At 32.3% G+C, this 26399-nt stretch overlaps 1 protein-coding gene across 1 annotated transcript; it reads left to right on the top strand.

Annotated features, from left to right (window-relative positions):
• Window positions 1-10729: 10729 nt before the first annotated feature.
• LOC111393433 (heavy metal-associated isoprenylated plant protein 33-like) lies at window positions 10730-13711 on the top strand. The gene is made up of 4 exons (XM_023018966.1): window positions 10730-10971; window positions 11121-11222; window positions 11579-11654; window positions 11912-13711. Exons 2-4 carry the CDS (start codon window positions 11193-11195, stop codon window positions 13450-13452), a joined length of 1647 nt encoding a protein of 548 aa, XP_022874734.1. The 5' UTR covers window positions 10730-10971; window positions 11121-11192; the 3' UTR covers window positions 13453-13711.
• Window positions 13712-26399: the final 12688 nt, after the last annotated feature.

The raw sequence follows: 26399 nt of genomic DNA on the forward strand, positions 1-26399 counted from the left end.
TCAATATATGTGGTTCATAGCTTGCGATTATATTTTCACACATAAAATATATATAGACATTCATAGAAAATCAACTTGCACTGTTTGCCTTGATCTTGATAGGAAAACGAAAAATTCCTTGCTTTGAATAACCTAACTTTCAGCAACAAAATCCTTACCTTTTCTTCTTGTAAATACGCTAAAACTAACACATTTTGAGAAAAATGAAAAGTGAAATTCGGATTTAAGGAGGGATGGGGTAAAAAGTTACATTCTTCTTCTTGTATCCTTCCTTTTAGTGAAAAACTAAATGGAGAATTCTAATAATCATAAATCTTGTTAAATTGAATCTTAAAATGGGAATTTGAAGTGTTTTATCCCAAAAAATTTATAAAAACATTTATATGATGACTCGAAGCTGTGTTGTAATTGTAGAAAACCATGTAGATGATCATTATTCCACAACCTATTTATTTGTTAACATCTTGGATTAAAATTCATCCACTTAAATGGCTTAGATCTTTGGGAGGAAGATTTTTCATTAGAAATTTCAAAGGAAGATTGGGAGGCACCAGAAATAACCTAATATGAAGATTGTAACACTAATAAGTTTTTAAAGGGGATATAAATATGGAGGTCTGTTCATCGACGGGACTAAAATAAAGCTATACATACAAGTTCAATAAAATGGAAAATTCAAGAAGCAAATTGAAAAATGCTTTCATTTCATTGATAGATTCAAAAGATGGTTACAATGTAGGAAATGAAAGGTACTAAAAGAAACTAAAACATTTAATCAGAAAGCCAGGCAGTTGGAAGAAGATCATCCTATGAAGCTAGAAGGTTGCCCCTATGGAGTTGGAAGATAATCCTGAGCAGGGAAAGGTCATTTCCTTGAAGTCGTGGAGAGGTGTTGGCCCTAACCATGCCTGCCAACAACGCTTCTTGCCACTCCAAAGCTTCATAAAGAAAACCAATATCAAGGTTGGGCACCTTCATCCCTATGAAGTTGATGACTCATCGTTTGATTTTTTGCAAGTGAACGGGATTGTGAACAAATAATAAAGTAGTGAATACAGTGTCGTATCCACGAAGATTATGTATGTGACCAAATTAAAATTAATTGCGACTTTAATTGAATAGCAAACAAATTTTGTGATTTTTCTATACTAATCCATAAATTATCAATTAAACTAGTGAAAGCAAGTAAATGTATTTTTTAAATATGTGAGATGTATTGCTAAGATGTCGAATCCCCCTTATTGTTTCAATTTTTAGTGTAACAATTAAATTGACAATTTAAAATCATTCATGTTGGTTAATGTTCCTAATTTAACTGAAAGCATCTCTCGATAGTGATCAAATCTATTCTCCTCATGTGATCCTCTTATCCCTTGATGAAAGATACAAACACGATAAATATATTAACAAGTACTAGAACATTTATTGAAACCATATAAAGTATAGATGTATATCTCTATCTACTATCAAACCTTACAATATTTATTATATTGTGCTTAAATCCTATTGTTTTTCTCGATAACAATAAAATTTACTAACAATTCAATTAGTGATCAAGCAATTGAAAAGAATGATAAAAACAATAATAATTATCCACAAATGAAAGAAAATAAAAATAACTAATTAAAAACTAAAAATATTATAACAAGGGTTCATCTCCTAAAACTATTCTAACATATCGAAATTGCAGGAAATTGTATTTTAAGTGAAAAGACATAATCCAAATTTTTGATAAATTGAGAAGATGAAAATAAATCTTAAAATTTTGAATCTCTTCAATGTTTCTTGATGAAGCTCCCTTACGTCTTCTTTTCTTTGCCCAAAAACTAAGTATGAATTTTTATTTGATTGAATTCTTGCAATTTCCCTTCAATTCTCTTACAAAAATTATCAATTTTTCTCATTTGATAATATTAATTGATAAGTATTGAAGTATGATATGTATATGAGAGGTATAGGAGAGGTCTCCTTAGTGTATTTTACTATTAAGTATTTGTAGGAGTCGAAAATTGTTTGAAAATCACATTCAAATTGGTTTTAAAAAGAGTTCCAATCGAATAAGGAAAGTTACCTTCGCACAGGGGTTTTTGTCTTTAAACAGTAGTCAATATTTTGGTTGTAACTTTATCTCCCGACATTCGATTGAATTGATTCAAAGTGCATTAAAAAGATAACACAAAAGACTACAATTTTCATTGAATCAGGATTTTTCCAATTCGAACGCTTACCATGCCAAAAATGGGTGTCAATATTTGATTAAAAATCTGGAATATATCTCGTGTGATTGGAAACAAATTTATTGTAATATTTTGATCATATTCCATTTCTTTTTAACTTCCAGTTGCATCTAATTGACTCCTAACAATTTTCAAAAGTATCTCTCGTGGTCTAAATTAACAAAGGATATTTGCAAATTGGTCATCAAACTTTGTACTTTGACATTTTTCGTCTTTTTTGCTTCTTTCTTTCAATTCTACTTCCAATCATCGAATTTTACCTAATAAACAAAATATATAATAAATTAAGCTATACTTACTTAAAAGAAAAATTAAATATCTATATTTTTAGGTCCAAAAAAGTGTATAAAATACACTCATCAATAACCTTATTGAGAATGATGACATAGACCTTTTGGTTTAAAGTGTCGAACACCAGAGAAGCCCTCTACTCCTCCACTAAATGGCTGCCTTGACAACTACCTCATCAACACGAATTCACTTTGCCTTCACCTTCTTCGCCCTTCCTCGACATCCCTATCCCTAGGGGCGGAGCTATGGAGATAAAAAAAAATTTATATTATAATTTTAGTTAGGTCTGGGTTAGACCTCTTGCTCCAACTGAGCCTTACTAAGCTTTTTCCTTGCCTTGGCTTCGTCCACCTCATTTTCTAGTTAGGCATTAGCCCACATTCTTTCTGCCTCCATGTGCAAAGCTCGCATATTTTCAGTCGAACCACTTACCTAACCATCTCCAGAGCCCACATTCTTTCTGCTTCCATGTGAAAAGCTCGCTCTGCCTCTGCTGCTTAATACAAAGTCAAGGCATAATTTGTAACTTTTTTTTGCAGCCTCGACCTCAATACTCATCTAGCTTGGGTCAAACAGTGACATAAAAAAGAAACAAGTAGTTCTAGTAAGATTTATAATATGAATACCTTTACACTTTGCAGAGATATAATGTGCCATTTTAAGATTCCACATATAATAAAAACAAAAATGCCATAAAAGGGATGAGGTTAGGAAGAAAAACTGCACCGTTTTTGAAATAGACATCATATGGATAATCGAGCGATGAACATAACTGGTAGTAATAATACAAGACTCGTTGACATTCATTTGTCCTAAAAAATCCTACTGACATTCAATCCAATTATTGGACAGTTGGTGAACTGAATTTTTAGGGCAGGAGGCAAAGCTGCATCATATCCCTGGCAGTGATGGAGCTCAATAAAAGTTTAGAAGTGCCTTAGGTGGCCTTCCTATAAGCTCTTCTAGATTGAGTCAAAGAAGATCTAGATAAGAAGAAGTGGACCCAGTGGTTAGAGTAATCTAAAGAAGGACCCTATAAGAAGAAAGGACAATTGGATTCAATCTAGTTATGGTAGAAAAAAAATGGAGGGCGTACCTCTCTAGAAGAAATAGAGGCTAGAATGCTTGACTAAGGACACCTCGACCTTGGCTAGTGCATTTCTCTTTTGCCCTCTGAAGGATTGTGAGATTGTCGAGCTTTCCCAAAACTTCTCATCTCTTGATTATGGTTCGGAAAGATAAAACCATAAAATGCCAAAACTCAAATGTGGTCTTAGACATGCTAGCTACATCATGATCTTTTCCCTTATATCCTAGACCTCCACTGTTTCCAGCCGACTTGCGTATACCAAGTATGTTATCTAACTTAGATGACCTACTGGCAAAGGCAAGAAGTTGAGACTTAGAATTCTCTAACTCTCTCACATGGTTCACAACTGAATGTCTATCGTCTCATTTATGGCGATCAACTCGCTGACTTTCCTAGAAGACCTCTCAAGCTCACTGGTAAGGTTTTTAACCTAAGACTCTAAAGCTTCATTCATCGACTTAAGCTCACTCAAGACAGTGAAAGATTCCTTAACATACGCTTCTAACTCAGTTTTCTCATATTGCAGTACCTGAACAGTCGTAATTAAGGCCTTATTTTCATTGAGAATTTTCAAGCTCCCCTGATATATTTTCTCATAGGCCTCTTAGATATCTTCTTCACTTACAGACTCACCACCAGAATCCTCATCACTATCTATGTCCGCATCTCTTACACTCCTCTATTTGGATCCACTCTTAGCCCTAGCAATGAAGGTAATATATTTTCCACTTTCCTCACAAGTGGATTTCTCACTCTGATTGTACGAGCTAGACTCGTTATCAGTGAGAGTATTATTCATAGCCTTCTCTTCGACTTTCTTAGCACTGGGGCACTCTCTCTTAATATGACCTATACCTTGACAGTTATGGCACCTCACCTATTTGGATCTTCTCCTAGATTTACTCGGGCCACCTCTCGATCTCTCTTGTAGTCTCTTCTTATTCCTAAGCATCTTACGAAATTTTTTAGCTAGGTAGGCCATCTTCTTATCATTGGGAAAATCTGAGTCAGAAGATTCGATCTGATTATTCCTAACAGATTTTAAGGCCAAGGACTTTTCCTTGGCTGGGTTGTCTACGGTCAGCTCATAAGTCTGGATGGATCCAATTAGCTCTTCTAGTTTGATAGTGTCTATGTCCTTACTTTCCTCCATTGCTATGACTTTAGGTCTGAAACGCTCGGGCAAGGACCTAAGGATTTTTCTCACTATCTTAGGCTCGGGGATTTTCTCACCTAGGTTGAAGGATGAATTCACAATGTCATTTAAGCTCGTGTAGAACACAACAAAGGTCACATCTTCTCCCATCCTAATCTCTTCAAACCTAGTGGTCAACATCTGCAATTTTAAGTTCTTGACCACCCGTGTTCCCTCATGTGTGTTTTCTAAAATATCTCGAACTTCTTTAGCTACCTCACACATGAATACTCTTCTAAATTCCTCAAGGGAAATAGCCATAAAAATGGCATGGAGAGCTTTACTATTCCAGTTGCAACTATCTAATCAGCCTTAGACCAATTTTATATGGAGGTGGGAGCAATGACATTGTTAACCGTGGTACTATGGGCAGACCAACCATTAAATACACTCAACCAAATCTTCTCATCCATAGATTTCAAAAATGCCATCATCCTCAATTTCCAATATGCATAGTTATTCCCATCAAAATAGGGCAGCACACTCAATGGGGGCACTCATCTAGACACTAGAAGATGATGTAAAGATGTTATGCACCAAAAGAATAATGTGGCAACTCCATTTCTCACGTCCCAGACTATGCTATTTATACTTGGGGGTAAATAAATGTCATGGGCCGTTTACAACTCTTCAAATCGCGACTTAGGGTTTGGTCAGATACATACGTCACTCAAGCGACAACTCAACGAGAAGCAAGTGACACACTTTTGCTCGAGCGAGACGGGAGCGAAAAGCGAGCGACAATAATTTTGTTTTTTATGCTCGAGCGTTGGCCTGGGGAATAGCAAGCAAGATTCCGACAGATTTCTTCCCTTTTTCAAAACTCAAACCCTGGCATACCAACTATACATAATTGCACCCTACGTCCTTGAATTTTACATCAATGTTCAATTTAGTCCCTTTTGTTTACAGAATTGCCAATTACAATATAAAACTTAACAGATTTTGATAAAAATTAATTAAATGTATGTTTGAAGAATTATGAGTCCTATAAAATATGTATATTAAAATTAATTGTTGAGTTTAATTTAGATTAAAATCTAAATTTTAATTTCTATCAAATAGGAGCTTAATGTCGAGACCTTGGGGGGCCAATTGTTTGTTTCCAACTCACAATCACCTTGGACTCGCCTCAGAAAATATTACAAAGGAGTTCAATGGGAAAAACATCAAACACATCAGAAGGTCAGATTAGAAGCTCATCTAAAGAGCTCGGCCAAGTGATGTTATCATTTGAGAACATCATCATTACAACCCTAAAAAGATGTCTCTTAATGATGTCACCACCTTCCTATCAAATATGTTTGATGTTCACATACTTGTTGCATTTAGTCTTATCTAGTCCTTCCATGGTTAATATAGAAAGTAGATTCCGTCCAAATTTATTAATGAGTAAATTCAAGTATTTTCAGCTGTACCAAAGAACAAATGCGTGTGTAGCTAAAATGTAAGACAAACAACATTTAGGTATTTCATCGTGAGCATTTAAGCAAGTTTAATGAAACTCTTTGTCAATAAAAAATAAAATAAAAATCTGTAATAATTAATTATATTAACTAGTTATTTTCCTTTATTAAATATACTAATTTGAAAAAACATATTTTAACAAACTCTAATACTATATATTAAATGAAGATAGATTTTACGTTAATTACCTTTGTGATAAATTTCGAGTTAACGACAACAAATTTGTTGCAAAGTATATCTTAAATCAGTTCTATTCTTACTGTATTTTATGTTTTCTATGTCGGATGTTGGATTGTTCGTTCCCTTCCTGACAATTTTGAATTTTTCTTTTTGTTATAATAAAATGGTAAAGATCTATGTTTAAATCTTACCGCGTTCGTTTGTTTCAATTTGATGAAAAATCGATGTTTCAAGTAACATTTTGAAGTAAAAAAGGAGCTTTTAAATGTAATAGAATTTTAAGGTCATGCGACTTTCTATTTATCTAACACGATTAACTTTTTTCCTATTGATGGAACTTTTTTCCTATTGATGAAAGTTTCAATTTAAAGTTGTTATATTTTTACATATCCAACGTATTTAGTTTTATCCAGTCTAACGTTAGGAGAATCAAACTTGCTGTTGAATTCAACTAAAACATGTCAGATCTTCACATGCCAGTCATGTTTAGTCTTGCTCAGTCTAACGTTAGGAGAATATGTCCAAAATTAGTGTGTAAAATTCATGCATTTTCAATTACAGCTGGAAAAGAAAACAGGCGTAAATATAGGACAAACAACATTAAGAGATTTTATCGTGAGCATTTATGCATGCAACGTAAAGAAATTATTAGTAGGTAACAAATTTTGTCTGTAATAATTGATTATTTTCACCTAATTTTTTTGCTTTTATGAATGTAATTAGTAGTCAAAGAATGCCTAATGCTACTCACATCATGAAATATTCAAGTTAATAATTTTATAATTTAGTATATAAAATAATATATTCATCAAAATAACCAATATGCTCGCTCGAGTTGTACAAACAGATTTGATTTGTATAAATTGTTTTTTTCCAAGAAATATATTGAGAGAGAATTGATTTGGCTCATATATTCTAAAAAGTTACTTTTTGGCCGTGTTGCGCATGGTCCGTGCAAGTTTGGCGCGCTCGAAAGCTAGACGAGTAGGGTTCACAAGGATTTCAAGAGCTACGATAAATAGTCATTATCCGCAATATGGAATGATAAAGATAATAATAATAATAATTACTTGAAACTGATTTTTATTTTTATTTTATGTGTCGAATGCTATATTGCACACAGCAAATTGGTAGGAATCTATGCCTAAATTCCAACATTTCCTCATGAGCATTAATTATATTAACCTAATTATTTGCCTTAATTAAATTATTAATTTGAAAACTCATAATTTATTAATTTAATAAACTCTATTGCTTATATAATAAATGAAGTTAGATTTTACATTGATTCTCTTTGTGATAAATTTTAGAGTTAATGGCGATTGATTATTATCCGCTATGTACATAAATCAGCCCTTTCTTATTGTATTTAAATTTTTTCTGTGTTGGAGATTAGCTTGAACGTTCCCTTAATGACAATTTTCTATTTTTCTTTTCGTTATTAAAAACGGTAAAGATCTATTTATAAACTCTAACCATTTTGGTTGGTTCCAATTTGATGAAAACTCGATGTTTCATATAATAGAATTTTGAGGTCGTGCGACTTTCTCTTTGTCTAACACGATTAACTTTTTCTATTGATGAAAATTTCAATTTAATAATGACAAAAGAATTTAGTTGATATCGATTGTTTTTATACAGATGTAAATTTTGCTATTAAAAAATTAATTTTAAAAAACGTAAGGAACGAAATGGGCAAATTAAAACTTACTTTAAAATTCAACTATAGTTGTTAGATTTTCACATGCTCGTCGTGTTTAGTCCTGACAAGCCTAACGTTAGGAGAATGAAACTTGCTTTTATATTCAACTAAAATTTGTCAGATCTTCACGTGTAATACGTGTTTAGTCATATCCAGTCTAACATTAAGAGAATCAAACTTGTTTTTCTATTCAACTAAACTTGTCAGATCTTCACATGCCAGCCGTTTAGTCATATTCAGTATAACGTTAGGAGAATCAAACTTGTTTTTGAACTCAACTAAAATTTGTCAGATTTTCACATGACAGATGTGTTTAGTCTCATTTAGTCTAAAGTTTGGAGAATATGTCCAAATTTAGTGTGTAAAATCCATGCATTTTCAGTTATGGTTGGAAAAGAAAGCGAGCGTAAAGTCTGAAATGAAAGACAGACCATTAAGGGATTTTCTCGTGAGCATTTATGCATACAACGTGAGCTAATTATTAGTCGGTAAAATTTTTTTCAGTAAAATTGATTATTTTCACCATTTTATTTTACTTTGATGAATTGAATTAGTACTCTAAGAAAGCATAATGTCATTCACATCGTGAAACTTTTATAATGTAGTAAACAAAATAATATATTCATGAAAATCACTTGAAGAGCTAATATGATTGCAAGAGTTGAACGAGCGGATTTAATTTTTACTAGGAATGCATCGAGAGAGAATTGATTTGACTCATACATTCTGAAAGTTACATTTTGCCCGTATGTGTATAGTACATGCAGGTTTGGCACATTCGAAAGTCAGAAGAGAGCGACAACAAATAACCATAATCCATAATATACAATGATAAAAATTAAATAATGGGATGGTCAAAGATTGTTTTATATGCGTCGTTTATCTGAAATTGACTTCTCTTTTGTCGTGTTTTAACTTTTTCTTTGTCGAATATTAGACAGTACACGACAAATTGTTGGGGATTTGTGCCTAAACTACAACCTTTTCGTTGTCCCAATTTCACGGAAACTACCGTTATGGTTAAAAAAAATAAAAATAATAATAATAATAATTAATAATTAAAAACCTTTTTGCATGTAAAAGAGTTTTTAAAAATTAAGGCGTGCATGAAAATAGATCGTATATATCTTATGCGACTCTCTTAATGTATCAAAATTAATGTTTTTCTATAGACGGAAACTTAAGTATAATATCAATAAAAACAAATTTATAGGGGTCGACTCTTGCTTATTAGAAATTTGGTTAGTGTTACGTAATCAGCAAGTGATTATGAGATTACAATATCATTATCGATCACAATATTACTCTATAAACAAATTAATGATTTTTACATTGTTACAATTACTATTGTGTATGTCTGGAAAAATTTAGAAGTTAAAGAAACAACAATCAAAGTTATTTACAGCAACGGGCATTGTGCAGAAGAGATGATAAAAGATTAATTTGAAAAATGGGCTAGAGAGCACAGGTTTAAACGAAGAACATTTCGAGATATAAACAACGTCATAAGTTAAACTTTTGGTTAAAATTGTATTTTGATTGCATAATGTTTTTGAAATATATCGTATTTGATCTTTAAAATCTTGTTTTCAAAATGAATTTCATTGTGCTTAAACCTTTCTCGATCTAATTCACTTCTCAAATAGTGAAATAACGTACATAATAATTTATACAAGCAATTGGAATTGTGACGGTGATTTTTTCTTATTTCCTTCCATTTTCTTATTTCCTGTATTTCTAGACTTGTTAGCATCGTTGAAATGTGAAAAATCTCTTTTTCTTGGAGGAAAAAGAAAACAATAATGACGTTTGCCCTCCAAGTGATAAAAGGATCATATTGAATTTACTACCATTTTCCTCAATCAAGAATAGAAATAAACAAATCTGTAATCCAAATCTCTGACCAAATAAAAATTTACAAAATCTCAACAAGTCAAATTAGAAATTTTCAAATATTAATTTAATCCATATTTATTTTCATAATCTGCATAGATTTTCGAACAAACCCAAGTTGTACTATTTGTTACTGAGCATGGGGATGTAACTGAAAGAAATTAATGATACATTTAATTGTCAACACTTTTAATGAAAAATGTCATTTTCCTAGTCAAATTCTTACTTTTGTGCTGTTTAATTAATATTTTTTTCCATGAGAAATATTTTCCAACTTTTGATTACGTGAACATATTTTCCTTGAAAACAAGGAACACATTTTCTTTAGAGGAAGTAAGTTTTTATTTTTCAGCTAATTCTCTCTTTTTCTCTCTCATGTACTCACCAATAAAGAAATTGATAAATATAATATATTTTAAGTTAAACATTAAATCAATCAAACACAATAAATTTGCAAATTGCTTAAAATTTATTTTCTTTCTATATAAATTTCATGTTTACAATCAAAAACATCGTATGAGTTTTGAGGTCAATTAATTACAGATAAAGGGTGTAATTGTAATAAATTTTCATATAATGAACAGATTTGCTCAATTTACCATGGTACTGTAGACCCTCGCCCACTCTCGCAACCCCCCAACCCCAGGTCAGCCTAGCCCTATATAAAGCCAAGCCAAGAAATGAAAATCCACCCCAAAATTGAGAAAAACTTTTTGTAAAATTGGTTTAGGAGTGATTTTCCTCAAAGTTTTGGAAAAAAGAAGATAAATTTAACAGTAGCAAGCAAAAGATACCCCATAAATAATGCTTCAAAAACCCAGAACGAGAGTGTGCCAGTCTGCACTTTGTTTAGAGCAGTAGCTTCCTTCTCTCTCTTACTCTGAAGTAGAGGAAACAAGAGTAACTCACCGTAGAGGTGTATTCAATGTTCATCAACAGCCCATAAATTTCTTTCATTTTATTCTCTGATATATGCTTTCAAGAGAAGAAAATGGAAGAAATGAGCCAATTTTTTCCCTGTTTTTAATGTCGTTCAATGTTAACTCCCTTTGTGTTTTCTCTCAGATCTAAAACAGCCCTTTAATTATCCCATTGCACTATTGTTGGCTTCTGTTTATTCCTTTTTGATTGGTTAAAATGAGTAAAGAAGAGTTCTTGAAAATCCAGGTACTTGTTCTTTGTTCATTTGTATATCAATGTATGTAAATTATGTTTCTGCAAAAGGTGGGGGCGGGGTGGGGGTTCTATTCATTTTTGCTTTATGGGCTTTGCTTGTTCTGAACTCAAGATCTTTGAATGTCATTTCGCCTTGCTGTTTGTCTCTTTCCTAACCTTTTCTTTTCTTTCTCTGTAACAGCTATTTTACAGTCAAATTCAATTGGATAGATTTATTCATGGAAATCGTTTATTTATTTTTTTGTTTGTATTCTTGTTTTTTGGGTTCGTTTTTTATTTTTTGAGTTTGTTTAATAAAGTTGTAAACTTTAACCTGGGTTATTATCTGTCTTTGCTTGTTTATGCAGACTTGTGTTCTTAAAGTCCATATACACTGTGAAGGCTGCAAGCACAAAGTGAAGAAAATCTTGCAGAAGATTGATGGTATGCTTTTATTTCAATCTCAATTTTTTTAATCAATTCTAGACCGTTTTTTGTTTTTTTGTTTTTAACAGTCTTTTCTATAATTAATCTGTTAATTCAAACCTAAAAACACACCATTCTCATAAAAATAAAGGGCTTTCACATCTTGTTAACCCTAAATGAAATGGCTAGGGAGATGAATTTGTGTAAATATATGTATGTAATAGACTTGAATTTCTGTGAAGTTGAGACTCAATTTTTGAAATTTCTTTTCGCAGGGGTTTACACTACAACCATAGATTCAGAGCAGGGGAAGGTTACAGTGTCTGGAAATGTTGGTCCTGAAACACTGATCAAGAAGCTTTCCAAGAAAGGGAAACATGCAGAAATTTGGGGTGCACCGAAGGCAAATAATAACAATCAGCTTAATAATCAGTTCAAGAATCTGCAAATTGACAATGGAAAAGGTGGGAATAACAAGGGGCAGCAGGTTCAGGTTCTAAAGGGTGGCAATAACCAGCCAAAAGGTGGTCCACGGGGAGGTCAAAATCCACAAGTCCAACAACTTCAACAGCTTCAGCAATTGAAAGGGTTTCAAGATCCGAAAATGCTGCCTCAGCTTATGAAGGACTTGAAAATGCCGAAGGATCAAAACCCGAAATCTGGCAAATTCAACGGTTTGGAGGACAATGACATGTCTGATGATGAGTTGGATGAATTTGATGATGAGGACGAAGATGAGTTGGATGATGAAATGGAGGATATGACTATGAATAAGACAAAGCTGGGCAATGGCCTTGCGGGTGCACCGATGCCTAACATGATGGGCTGGCAGAACCCTCAGCTGATGAAGGGTGGTGCTAATGGTGGTGGAAATGGAGGAAATGCGGTTGGGAATGGAAAAATTGCTGGGGGTGGGAATGTGCCAGTTACGGTCAATGTTGGTGGTAATAATGGTGGCAATAAAGGTGGTAATGGTAACAATAACAGTGGTAACCAAAATCAGGGAGGCCGAAAGAATGGAGGCGGTCAGCCACAGGCCAACAACGGCGGTGGAAGTGGCGGTGGGCAGATGAAGAATGGTAACAATGGTTGTGCTAATGGGGCCAAGAAAGGGGGTGGAATGAATGATGGGCCACAAGGCATGCCAAACATGATGACTGTGAATGCTGGAGGTAGTGTGGGGCAGACGAGGACTGCCCCCATGGGCCAGATGGGTCAAATGGGCCAGATGGGTCAGATGGCGATGGGTCAAATGGGCCAGATGGGTCAGATGCCGATGGGTCAAATGGGCCAGATGCCGATGGGTCAAATGGGCCAGATGCCGATGGGTCAAATGGGCCAGATGCCGATGGGTCAAATGGGCCAGATGCCGATGGGTCAAATGGGCCAGATGCCGATGGGTCAAATGGGCCAGATGCCGATGGGTCAAATGGGCCAGATGCCGATGGGTCAAATGGGCCAGATGCCGATGGGACAGATGGGTCAAATGCCAATGAGCCAAATGGGTAACCCTGCAGCTATCCGAGGCCTACCTGCTCCGCCCATGAATGGTGGTGGTGCTGTCAATTTCCAAGGTGTTGCCCCTGAGCAAATGGCCGCGAACCCCTACTACCAACAACAATTGGCTGCGATGATGATGAACCAACAACGTGCCATTGGGAACGAAAGGTTTCAACCCCTGATGTATGCTCCGCCTGCACCTGCCGTCAACTACATGCCACCCTACCCTTCTTACCCGTACCCTCCTCCTGGCGAACGCGTTGAAGAGTACTCAATGTTCAGCGATGAGAACTCGTCAGGTTGCACCATGATGTGAACCTGCTGCCCGACTCAGCTCTACCTAAAGATGGATTTTCTGAATTCTCTTATAGTTCATGACTTGGTGGTCTTGATCCCGTAATATACATGGAAATGGTTTCTCTTTGATTTTAAGTTTAGATTACTGTTTAATCATAGGGAGTATTTGATAGAATATATACTATCAAAGCTTTAGACAGTGGGGATGGCAATGTTTATATAATGTTTATATGCTGGAAACATTAATAAAATCAAGGAGATTGATGGGATTTAGTAAATAATATGTCCATCTCTTTTCCCATTTCTTTTTCTTATTCATTTCGTATAGCTCTGTTATTCTCTTCAAAGGTACAGAGTGCTCAAAACTCTATTTTAAGCCTCGTGAAAATATGTCTCTTACAAATTTCTAGCACTAGAAAATCTTGCTTCATAAAGTACTAACAGGTAAGGAATCAATGAGAAAAGTCCAATTTTCTCAAAATTACGTAATTAAAGGCATGTTTGCTACGATGAACTTGTTTCTGTTTTAATTTAGCATATCAAGATTAGACACAAAGATTGTATACTATAATATATAGTAGATACAATCAAATATAATAAATGATTTAATTATATTTCGGTAATTTAATACTATGCAAAACAAAGATTGGGACCATAGTTGACGAGATATGACCAATCCCATTTGCATCTCTGTACAGTAGACGTAGACTAGATTATGTTCAATACAACGCACCAAGATTGGCTACAAAGATTGGTCCCACTGTTTACAAGTTATGATCTAAGATCATTTATTTATCCGTACAATGGACTAGATTATGTTTAGTTCAACGAATCAAGATTCGCTACAAAGATTTGGCGACCATTAATGAGTTAAGACCCTAACCCTTTGTTTATCGTATTGTGGACTAGATTATGTTCAATTAAATGCTCCAGTGTTGACTATATCTGATTTATAATTTTTTATTTTAACTAGAAAATCTTAGCAACACGATCTACAGTCATGTTTGTCTTTATTTTATTAAGTGATGTGTTTTCATGACAATACCAGAGAGGGGCGGACCCATGAAGCCAATGGACCCTTAATTTTTTACATTCACATAATTTTTAATCCATAATTTTTACATAATTCTATCTCATCCACACTGAATTATGTTCTTGGGTCCACCCCTAATGCCAAACATAAATTGGTAAAATCTTAGCAGCATGCTCTTTAGTAACTCTATATATTTATATATAAGCAAAATCATCAAATGGAAAACATATTGAGAACTTTTTCAAAAGAATCAAAACCTTGTCGGCCATGTCGCTAAGATTTGATTAGAGAGAAAATTATAGACGTGTTTTAGGCTTTTATCTCTACTTTTAAATCTACTTAATATTTGGAAGAAATAGTAATTTTATTCAATACTATTGTTGTCAAGTAACAATTTAAATGACAATTACATGTCATTAAATGACATATTTACTTAAATGTAATGTCACATGATTCATTTAATTGAATTTACTAAGTGTTACATCTAGACTAGTATTCTAGCACCATTGGTGCTAGATAATATCATTCATTTCAAAATGATTGATGCAAAAGTAAGAAAGATTTGACGTAAAAAGACAAAAAAAAAAAAAAATGTAAGATGAGGAAGCTACGTGCTAGCTTGTGAGGAAATTAGCGCATAATTAAAGAGATCAAGAAATAAATATAAGTTTTGTCTAATTAATTTTATCTATTATAATAATAACATTCATACCATGATACTCAAAATATGGAGAAAAGAAAAAGAAAACGTGTACCTTCACCAAACAACAACTATGTTGTTTGCGTCTTGCAATTAGTAATCTTTTATTGTTTGTATTACATGTTCATAATAACCACATGATATGGTGAGATATAATTTGGTCAGAATTTTTTTAATCAAATAAAAAATAAAATCTTTTTAGATATCTTTTTGACACATCATCTATATGTAAATTATTATATAACTTCATTGTGTACAAATAACATTATTTATCTTTTATTATTGTAGACATCTTTTTAGAAAGTTTTCTTTTAATAAAGCCAATTCAATTAATGAAAATCAGATCAAAAGCAACAAAGGATCTTATCTCCATGAAATGATTTGGCTTGCACTTTCCACATAACTAATTCAAAAGGATGCAAAATATAATCCTCTTCGGTATACTCATAGTCAACGTTTTCTTTTCCCCACATATATTTAATCTAACAGTGATGCTATACGTACAGGCAAAACCCGTACCGATTACTCACATACATGGGTGGGTGGGTGGTCTTTTTTTTTTTTTTTTTAATACAAATGGGTCCCGTGTGGGATTCATTATTTGTGAGTGTTGGTAGGGGTTCTGTCAACTAGAACTCCTGTACACCCAACATTTCTCTCAACTATTATACCATCATATGTCATATCATTTAAGAAATCACGTCAACCATTTGACAATAGTAGTTACTTGAAACATTTTAAGTAACGAGTTGAACAAATTTTATGTCTAGTGAACAAAATAGAGTGGACGTGAAATGTTGTGATTGGCATAACTGATTTCTTACATATACGATCAGTGATCCACTTACATAAATGCATGAATAGTGTGAACTTAGCGTATTGGACTATCATTTTCTTAACCACAACAGTAGTCTAAAGACAATCATACATCACATCTATAACATGTATTTATGTACGAGACATAATGAATGACGTGAAATAACATATTCATACACATAACACCTAATTCGCATTAGAGTCAATACAACGAACATAAAACAATATAATTCACTACTAAGATCCTAGCTGATTACACCTACACTATGTAGCGATCTCATAATTTGATATGCAATTATTAAGATTACGTGTTGGGAGGACTTATCATTCTATTTTTGAAGGGTAAACTAGCAGTATTGACACTTCACTAGTGATTTTTAAACAAGTGTCGACACACTGCACATAAGAAGTTAACTGAAGATTAAGTAATCAAGTTTTTTCCTTAACAATTTATTTATTTATTTAATTTTTTTAAAGATGACTCAATACTACTTTATGTTTAAATAATAAAATTTTACATACCTTGATTAGACAAGGGTCAATTTAGCACCATATAGCCAAACTGACGTTGTAGATATTTAGATTTTATGTTACGTTATTTTTTAACAGCCAATTCTCTCAACAAATGGCCCTTAAGAATTATGGATATTCAAGAACTAATTTACTTATTTTTGCTTGAAAGTGGATTAATTTACTTCTTTAAATACTTTCCCTTCTCATAAAAATTGAAATGTCATGAATACAGACAATCTCTTGTTTCCTGACCTACTGAGACACATTCCGCGATTTACCATCCTCACGATACTCTAAGGTAGAGAAGGTGGGACCCCTCAAAGTTAGGGTTCAACCATTTTTTTTCATGAATGCTTAAATTTTCAACTACTTTTGAACACGATCAAGTTTGAAAGGACAAAAACGTCATTAATGTAGGCAGTAGGTTTGAGCTCAAGATCCAATCAAGTACAGTGTTTTGTACATTTCTGCTCTTTCATTGTCTGAAATTAAAAAAAATAATAATAATGGAAAAAGGGTAATGTTTGGTGTATGCCCTTATTTACATAATGCCGTATAGCATTATCTCATTTGACAGTTAAAAATGAAAAATAGCTTTTGTAGCCAATAATTGATAAAAAAGGTCACAATCTGCAAGAATCTTTTTACACCAAAATTGTTACAATAGAAGTGCTTTTATTTTACAGTTAATATATATATATATGCCTTAAATTTTAAGCAATTTTATTAAATTGTTGGAAGGGTTCTCACTTTTGTAAAAGTTTTACCGTCCATCTCGGTGCATAGTACGGAATAAAATTTAAATAATATAATCACGTGTTTTAAAAAAATTATCTATGCCTTAAATTTTAAGCAATTTTCGTAATTGTTGGATGGGTTCTCACTTTTATCAAAGTTTGACCGTCCATCTCGGTGCATGGTACGGGGATAAAATTTAAATAATATTATCACTTGTTCTTTTACTATTATTTATTATTGAATTGTTGACCTTAACAAACAAGTCGAGAATATGTATATAATAAATTTACTTATATCTTTGTACGTTCATAACTTCTAGATATGCTCCAAAACCCAGCTGAGATTGGATTAATCTTTTTTGGGAAAGTTAAATATAATATTTGCTGAAACTTATACTTGATAAAATAAGTAATTAAATAATAAATTTACCTAGTAGGTTGGATCGTGCAAGAGGGAAGCTTGGTCCTTTATGGTATACATTGTCTCTCCATTGGTATTATTTTCTTAAGCTAATTTTGTGGTAATCGTTAACCATTCAATGCATCCATTGCCACATTTGCATCCACTCGCATATATTAATGTGTGATTGACAATGAATGGCGAGAAAACGAGTAATAATTGTGGATCTTATATTAATGTGCGATTGACAATGAACATATTTCTTTTCTACTTGAACAATTATTCGTGCTAATTTTATTGTTGATAATTTGTTAAAATAAAAGATTTAATCTTAGGCTATATTTGAGATTGAATTTTTCTTGTTTCTAGAGTTTGAAATCACTCCTTCGAAAACAATCTGACAGAATTACCTGAATGCAAGAATTGATCAACAGGATCCAAAATTGTAATTCGAGCCCACCGACTTCACGATATTTCCTTAAAACGAATTTGCTGCCTTCAATGGTGCTAAAGGCGTCCAGCAATCGTTTCCCAAGATAAAACGAATTTTCGTCTCCTACGGAAGCAGCACTGCAGTCTGTAGGAGTTCCAACGAACTCAACGAAGTGATTTTTACTTCGAGACAATATCAGAACGAGAGAGAGGGAGATGAGATTCAAAGCAGAGAAAGTTTGCAATGAAAATGGTGTAAATTTTCTGGTGGAAAGGCTGGCTATTTATAGACTTGTTCGTGGCCATTCGAACAATCATCACCTTTCAGACAAGCCTCAAAAATCCGAACAGACATGCTGTTCTAAAAAGTCGCGTCTGTTAAGTCGGTTAACATTCGACTGTTTGGTCGGTAAACAGTCGACTGTTTGGTCAGTCGAAACAGTCAACTGTTAAAAGAAGCGTGTGGGTTTATGACCGAACTCAATAGGATATAGGTCTTCTCCCTTTCAAAAACTATTGGTACCCCTTGGGGCCCAAACCCAATTCCAAACTTCCACCTTATAAACCACACCAAAGTTTCCTAACTTTCCTATGTGGGATAAGTGTTTGGCAAATCAAATTCTTCCATAATCCTTAGTTTATGTGGGTTACTTTAACACTTAATATTTCATTCAATTTTAAATGGTTTTCGATAAATAAATATATCACGTTAATCACCTCGCGGATTAGAACATGAATATGCTAGGTCCCGTATTTTTTAAAAGGTGGGTCCCACTGAAATTTGGGCTCAAAATTGACCCATTAAACCATTTTTCCAACAATTTTAGAGGTCAAATTTTGATTGTCAAATAATCAAAAGTTGTTTCTGGCATTTGATAAATAAATATATATATATAAAGCACATTAAGAAGAATATGTATCATCAAGCCATCAAGCAGCAAATTTTGAGAAGCAATAATATACTAGCTTTTCAGATTATGCTTTTTAGCTTTTTCACTTATTTTTTCATAAAAATATTAATTTTATTTATTCTTAATCAATCAAATTAATTCTTTTTAGCTTTTTCACTTCCATTCCACAGTTCACGTTAAAGATAATTTAAATTAATTTAATATTTTTCCTTATTATATGTAATAGAGAATTTGAGAATCAATAAAAAAAATTTAAAATATTTTGAATATTTTTATACTATGTAGATTATGCTTTTATTTTGTTATTATAAAAATGTCTAGATTAATAGATGTTATTTTTTAATTTGAAATAAATATAGTGAATTCGTTGTTTGTATATTTGATAATATTACTAAATATTATTATTATTAATTATATACACGCTTGAATGATAATTTTGAAACATACATCAATTGTGAGACAGAGAGAACTAAAAACTTATTTAATTGTCTTTCGGAGCTGATTTTTTCTTTTCTCTTAAAAACATAGCGATACCAAACCAAACCTTAGTAATTAGAAACGAGAAAAATAAGTAAGTTAAATATATGTCGTGAGATTTATTATTTTATTTTTAATGTATTATTTAACAAAACAGTATGATGATTTAATATTACAAATTTACAACAATGATAAATTACTTAGACAACGTAACACAACCGTTGATGTATTGGCAAAAGTAACAAAGACAGTTCAAATCTCATAATAAAGCTGAAGAATGAAAATACAGAACTCTAATTTTTTTAATAATGTAAGAATGTTACCATGTGGCTACATTTTTTTAGAATATAGGGCAGTGTATGTCCCCAACTTTCACTTGTATTGCATTTTGATTCCCCACTTCTAAAACAACCTCCAACATCAATCCACTCCATGCACCTAACCTCGTTTACTTGTTTGCAAAATTAAATGAGAGGGTTTTTCAAAAAACGTTTGATTGTTAATAAAAACAAGGGTAACCTCGTTCATCAAGTAAATAATTTCTATCAAAATTAAAAGTTAAGGATGTAAATGTACTTTTTAAAGTTTGAGAACCGAAATGCAACACAAGTTAAAAATTGGGAACCTACATTGCTATATTTCCATTTTTTTTAGAAAAAGGGAGGAAATAATTAAGCTCCTGTTCGATAATTTTTAAAGAGCTTTTTAGAAAAATAAGTTTTTCTTTGAATAGTGATTTTTTACGGAACGTGTAATTAAAAAGTAAGAAATTTTTTTGAAGAACAAGCCTGTATGTACTCATACTTTTTACAAAATGGTTTACTCACTACTCACAACAAAGAGTGGGAACCACAAGCCGTCATTTTTAAAATGTACTTGGGATCTACACATATGTGAGAGTGAGTGAAAGATTTTGTACACGAAAGTTTGTACATATATATTTATCCAATTTTGAATTTACGAGTATAATATTTTATTTTGAGAGTATGTGATTGAAAATGAGTTTGAAAAAAAAAATATTATTTTAATGATTGTCAAATGGGGGCTAAAACTATTTGTTTTGGTAGATGGTATGTGAATATTTTAACAAATATTGACTTGTTATATAAAAGATAAGGGAAAATCCTCCATGGAAGACCTAAGTCCTACAAAATAAAAGGTTGGTTATTTTAAATGCTATATTTTAAAGGCTGAGAACCAAAATGCAATACATGTGAAAGGTGGTGGACCTCTGCTGCTACATTTATAATTTAAAAAAAAAAAAAAATCTAAAATTGGCCGGCGTCGTTTCAATATAAACCATCTTCTCTTCTATTATATGCATAGAAAGTAAATAATATACTATTTGATGGGTTCAAGTAGATGAAATTTAACGATTGACTTTACAAAACGAGAATGACAATAGTATGTTCAACCATCCACATATGATGGTGGTTGATCACATTCCAATGTCAAAATCAATTACTGTTCAATGTTAAAAGTGCAATATTGTGTTTGAATTTTCAGTTTGTATTTACTACTAGATGTGTTAAATGGGACGAACCAAATCTCTCAATGTGTGACCAGACTCATCCTTGATAGGCAAGCAGCTCAAGAAACTATTTATTTATCTATTTATTTATTTATTTATTTTTGTTATAAAACACATTTTAATCATATTGGTGAGCATGCGAGTTGAAGAAGGGGCTCACAGTCTGCACAAAAAAATTGCTGATTGGCTTGCATGTGAAATGAATTGACGAGTGTCTCGCCCACTTAACATCCCTACTTGCTACATTTCTCCTATTTGTTGTCAACTATTAAAGAGGAGTTACACAATCACTTTTAAGGTTATTCTTAGTGATCACTTTAAAATGCACATCGTGTGTCACCATAGTGGAACAACATATATAGCTTGGCAACAATTTAATTTTGAACATTGTTAGACTATACAACATGTTATCAACTTGGTGGGTCTTCCATAATGTGACCACTTGCAATGGCCTAACTCCATCTTAATTAAATTTCACTACCTACTCCCAAATTCTCATGTTCTTCTAAAAGAATGACGATTGGCACCATTTAAATCACAACAATATTTTATATGAATTGGGTTAATTTAATAATTAAAATTAGAAAACTTCTCTCGAGTTGATTCAAAACAGAATAGCAAAAAAATAAAAGGATAAAAAAAAGGCCTGGGTTGAAGACTAGAATTTGTAGAAATAAACGAGTTAATTGTGTAGATTGAGCATGTTTTCGCATGCTTATTATTTGGAACAATCATTCTCTACAATAAATCATTTCAATAATTTAGTTTTGAAAACACAATACAAATTAGCCTAATATGCTAACTCATTATTTAAATATTAAATTCATCAATTTCAAACAAGGTGAAGAACATGCTTTATTAATTTTGTCAATTATTGGACTAGGATCCCATTTTCAACAAAGTAAAGTAACTTCCTTTTTTATGTCAATATACAATTTGCCATGAAGGGAAATTTTCTTTAATATCATTTTAACAAAATAGACAAAAAATATTTATTTGGTCCCATTTATTTGGATTTATTCTTACGCAAAGTTAAAAGTTGGTATTGACTCTTTGGGATTTATTCATAATGCGTCTCGTCAGCTTTATAACATGACAGGACACACCATGGATTTGTCATTTGTCAGACGGATTAGATTGCAACTTTCTCTTATTTTGTGATAGGTTCAGAGAATTTCCCCTAAATTTTCATTTTATTACAAAAGGATTAGATTGTGTTTGAATTTACTCAGAAATAAAATTTTCGACATATTCATATGAAAGTTATTTGTTTCGACACAAACAATAAGCTTGATAGGTGGCACAGAGCAAGAACGTTTACAGTTTATGACAATTAACAGTATGGTACCATGTCAACTTCCATATATGGCTAGATTGAGCTTTCTAATTTAGGGGTATTTGAGCCACATTATTTTGGTAATAATGCATTTTTTAATAGTGTATTGATGAAAAATGTGTCGTTAAAAAATAAAGAAAAGTTTTTTATTTGCGTGTAATATTATTTTATTGAAAAATGTGTGGTCGAAATGATGTCAAATCACTGTTTAAGAATTTATTTTTTTGGAATAATGTGACTCAAACATGCGCTTAATCTTGATTGTCTAGTTGTAGGGTTGTCAAAGAGTTGAGTCGAGCCGGCTTACAAGCTGAGATTCTTGACTTGGACTTTTTAAGGCGAGCTTTTTTTTTGCCCGAGCCGAGCAGAGCAAAAGTTCAGCCAAAAAATTAAGGCTCGAACCGAGCTTTCGACTTGGGTCTTACCGAGCCGAGCCTTCTGAATTATTATTGTTGTTGTTGTTGTTATTATTTTATTTATTTTTTTTTTGTAACTTTCTCTTCCCTTGGCTACGAAACAAGCAGCTATAAAAATTGGCAGCTTGATAGCTACCAAAAGGCAACAAAGCCTACTGCCTGTTGGCGGCTATAATGCTGCCGATTAAGGCCTTAACCGACAGCTAGCTGCCTGTTTGGTAGCTAAACTAATTACCAAATAGGCAGCAGTTTTTTTTTTTTTTTTTTTTTTTAGTATACGGGGCAGCTTCGCTCGAGCCGACTTCCCTGAAATGGGGTTCACTCAATGCTTCCGAGCCTCGAGCCGAGCTAGAGGCGGCCCGAGCGGACGAGCTCGATTACCATCCCTATCTAGTTGCATATATGTTGAGTATCATGAACATTGGGCCTCTTTAGCTCAGTTCAATCATCCATGATCGAGTTTTGCCTTTGCACTCTACATGTTCACATGCATGTCATTGTTATCCTTATAGATTTACTAAGCAAATGTTTAGTAAAGTTTATTTTTAAATTTAATTAAACACAATTTTTATTTATACATTTCGGAGTACTCACAATTTACTAGTACATGTAGGATTAACAAATTATAAGCACTAAAGAATATTACAAAACAAGCACTATGAGATTTTCTCTAAACTTATGGGCACTACGAAACAAGCACTATGATATTTTCTCTAAACTTTAATTTAGAGCACGTTTGACAGAGCTTTCAAAAAATTAAAAATTACTTTTGTGACCAAGAAATTGGTTTCAAACATTTTTTGATAATTTTTTGAAAGTATTTTTTATGACTAAAATAGTTTTTATAAAAAATTTACGTAGGGTAGCTTCTTCAGAAATTTTTTCTTAAAGAAGTACAAGTAAAAGCATAAGCACTATCAGACGAGTCTTTAGTCAGCTTAAAGATCTTAACCTTAAAAGTGTTTATTTTTTATATCGGTTAAACGAACTTTAAATACCATCCAAAAGTAAAACAATAATTAGTAGTAACATCAACAGGACTACGCGAATCCAACTTTTGACGGAAAAATCAAAATCAAACACTTCAAAGTCAAACATTTGATTAATTTCTTTAAGGCTACTCTATAATGATAGTATAAAGATTATGATAGTATAAAGATTGGCCATACTTTTACACACAAGTTGGGTTAGTGGGGAGACTATTATGGTTAAATTAAGTGCATGTTTGGCATTGATTTTTCGCCCTAAAAAATTAATTTTTTTTATTGTTATTTCACTATTTAAATCGTTAGTTTTGATTTTTCTCTTTCACAGGTAAAACCCATTTTTCTCTCCAACCATCAAAAAATCAATTTTCAAAATCACTACCGAACCGGCCCTTAAATATCAATGAGGATTTTCTATCATTAAACCGATTTGTTAATAAAATAAACCTTCACAATTCACATGCAAATTACAACTTTGTCGACTTCCTTCACTACCCTTTTAAAATCTTTTCCAAATACACATATTAAAATATTATCCAACATATTTAATATATAGAATTGAATTACGTTATCTATAATAAATAAAACTCGAGAACTTAAAATTTTGTGTCTAATTCTCTACATTACTATCCGATACAAGCTAACAAGCATGTCCTAAATGCTTGCTGTATCTAAAAATTTAAAAATTGTAAATTGAATAGAATGTATTTATTTATATTTTTGATAATTTAAATATGTTTTTTTAAAATATTTTAACTCTATTTTCTATTTCTATAAGTCAAGTGGTTTTGCTGAGAAATCACTTGCTATTTCTTAAATCATTTATATGGCTTCAATGATTGTTCATTAACATGCAATCTTTAATGACCCAATTGATAAGTATTGACAGCAGAAACTAGGTTATTACCCTAACAAGACCAATCTAATGCACCCAAAAGAAGCCAATAATTGCAGTTGACTATTTAATAAATCTTGTGGTAGGTCTCTTCGTAAAGCATGATCAAATATGTCTAATATGAAATATAAAATATGTACGGCCCTTCATGGGGTAGTCGAGTTGGTGGAGTAGGTGAGCGCGGAGGTCTTTGATCCAATTGATAAGTATTGACAGCAGAAACTATCTCGGTAGAGCCTGTCGTACTTGACTTGCCTAATGCGGTTTATCTGGCTAACGTGGTTTGCAGGCTATTGCATCAGCACGAAAATTTACCCAATGCGCACCCGAAGGGTAATGGCTGCGAATTCTCCCGTCATAATATATATATATATATACACACACACTTAAAAAAATTCATCATTCTAAGTCAAGAAATCATCACGAAATTTAAATACAATTTTTATCACGATATAAATTTAATGTAGACCCATAACACTAATGTTGTTAGCATTTCGAGACATAACTGATATATTAGATACATTAAAAAAATCGATATAATAGATTAAACACAATAACTAATAAATCTTTAGTACTTAATTGACTCAAAACCTATTTTCCTGATTAATAGAAGCAAGTAGTACATGAAATTATTGGATAATTTCATTATTAGGTAGTCGTGTCGTTATCAGTTGAGGGCTCCTCGAAAGTGTCATTTTCATTTGGTCCTGGTTTTTCAAACCTTATCTTAAGAAATACAGAAATGGGAAATTGACACTTACTGATGAATGTTTTTTCATATTAAAATTGTTTTATTTAAAATCATCATAAAGTCTCTCTCCATTAGTAATTTGTAAGAAAGATGTAGCTCAATCAAAAGGAACTATATCCCTATGGAGTCCCATCTCATTCGAGTATAACATGCTCTTACTTCTTACAATGATCTTCTTGGAAATTGAACTTGCGGATATTGAAACAACATTAAATGGAAATGCATTTTTTCAATCTTTTTTCAAGTGGAATTACTTTTATGTAGGCTTGAGTGTTGGGTGGGTTGGTTCGGGTATGTCAATACCCCGAAACTACCCATTATATTTCGGATATTTCACAAATGAAGTCATTCGGATCTTTATAAATACTAAAACTAAACCCAAACCTGAACTTTCGATTCTACCCATAACATTTTATTATACATTTATTTAATATATATTTTACATAGACCATTTTTGTACATATATCTGATATGCTGTTACTCGAAAATATTTATGTAAGGAAGAAAATTCAGTTAATAAATCTTCAAGAAGCAGATATTGGATAGTAAAAACCACGAAAATAAGAGAAAATCAAAAATTGAATTATAATTTAAGAAGAAATTATTTTTCTTAATAAATCTTATTCGATCCATAAGCGAGGCATACTAGAGCATATAATTTAATTATGAACAATGCTTAAATTTTTCTACTCTTATAACGAATAGACATAAAAAAAAATATTAATTAGATACATAAATATATAATATAAAAAAAATTACGATTCACATATTGAACTTGTTCTATTTAAATAAAAATATATTTAAAAAGAGAATCACGAGCTTGAGATAATAAAAAAGGCAAAACACTGCTCAAGCAATGAATATGTCAAACTCAATTGCCATGCATTATGAATAAATTAAAAAAAAAAAAATCACTTAAGTTTATATACAATGCAAGAAGTTAAAAAAGCTTGAATTGTAAGATGAACATTTTGATTCATCAACTTACACCACAACCTGCTTGAAATTTTTATTTATTAAAGTCCCAAATAG

The sequence above is a fragment of the Olea europaea genome, chromosome 4 (assembly GCF_002742605.1).
Source record: "Olea europaea var. sylvestris chromosome 4, O_europaea_v1, whole genome shotgun sequence".
Classification (NCBI taxonomy): domain Eukaryota; kingdom Viridiplantae; phylum Streptophyta; class Magnoliopsida; order Lamiales; family Oleaceae; genus Olea; species Olea europaea.

Bases quoted from the DNA above. Each gene is read 5' to 3' on its own strand.
- LOC111393433 (XM_023018966.1), top strand. From the start codon at position 11,193: ATGAGTAAAGAAGAGTTCTTGAAAATCCAG. The intron at 11,223-11,578 runs GTACTTGTTCTT...TTGTTTATGCAG, and splicing joins AAGAGTTCTTGAAAATCCAG to ACTTGTGTTCTTAAAGTCCA. The intron at 11,655-11,911 runs GTATGCTTTTAT...TTCTTTTCGCAG, and splicing joins AATCTTGCAGAAGATTGATG to GGGTTTACACTACAACCATA.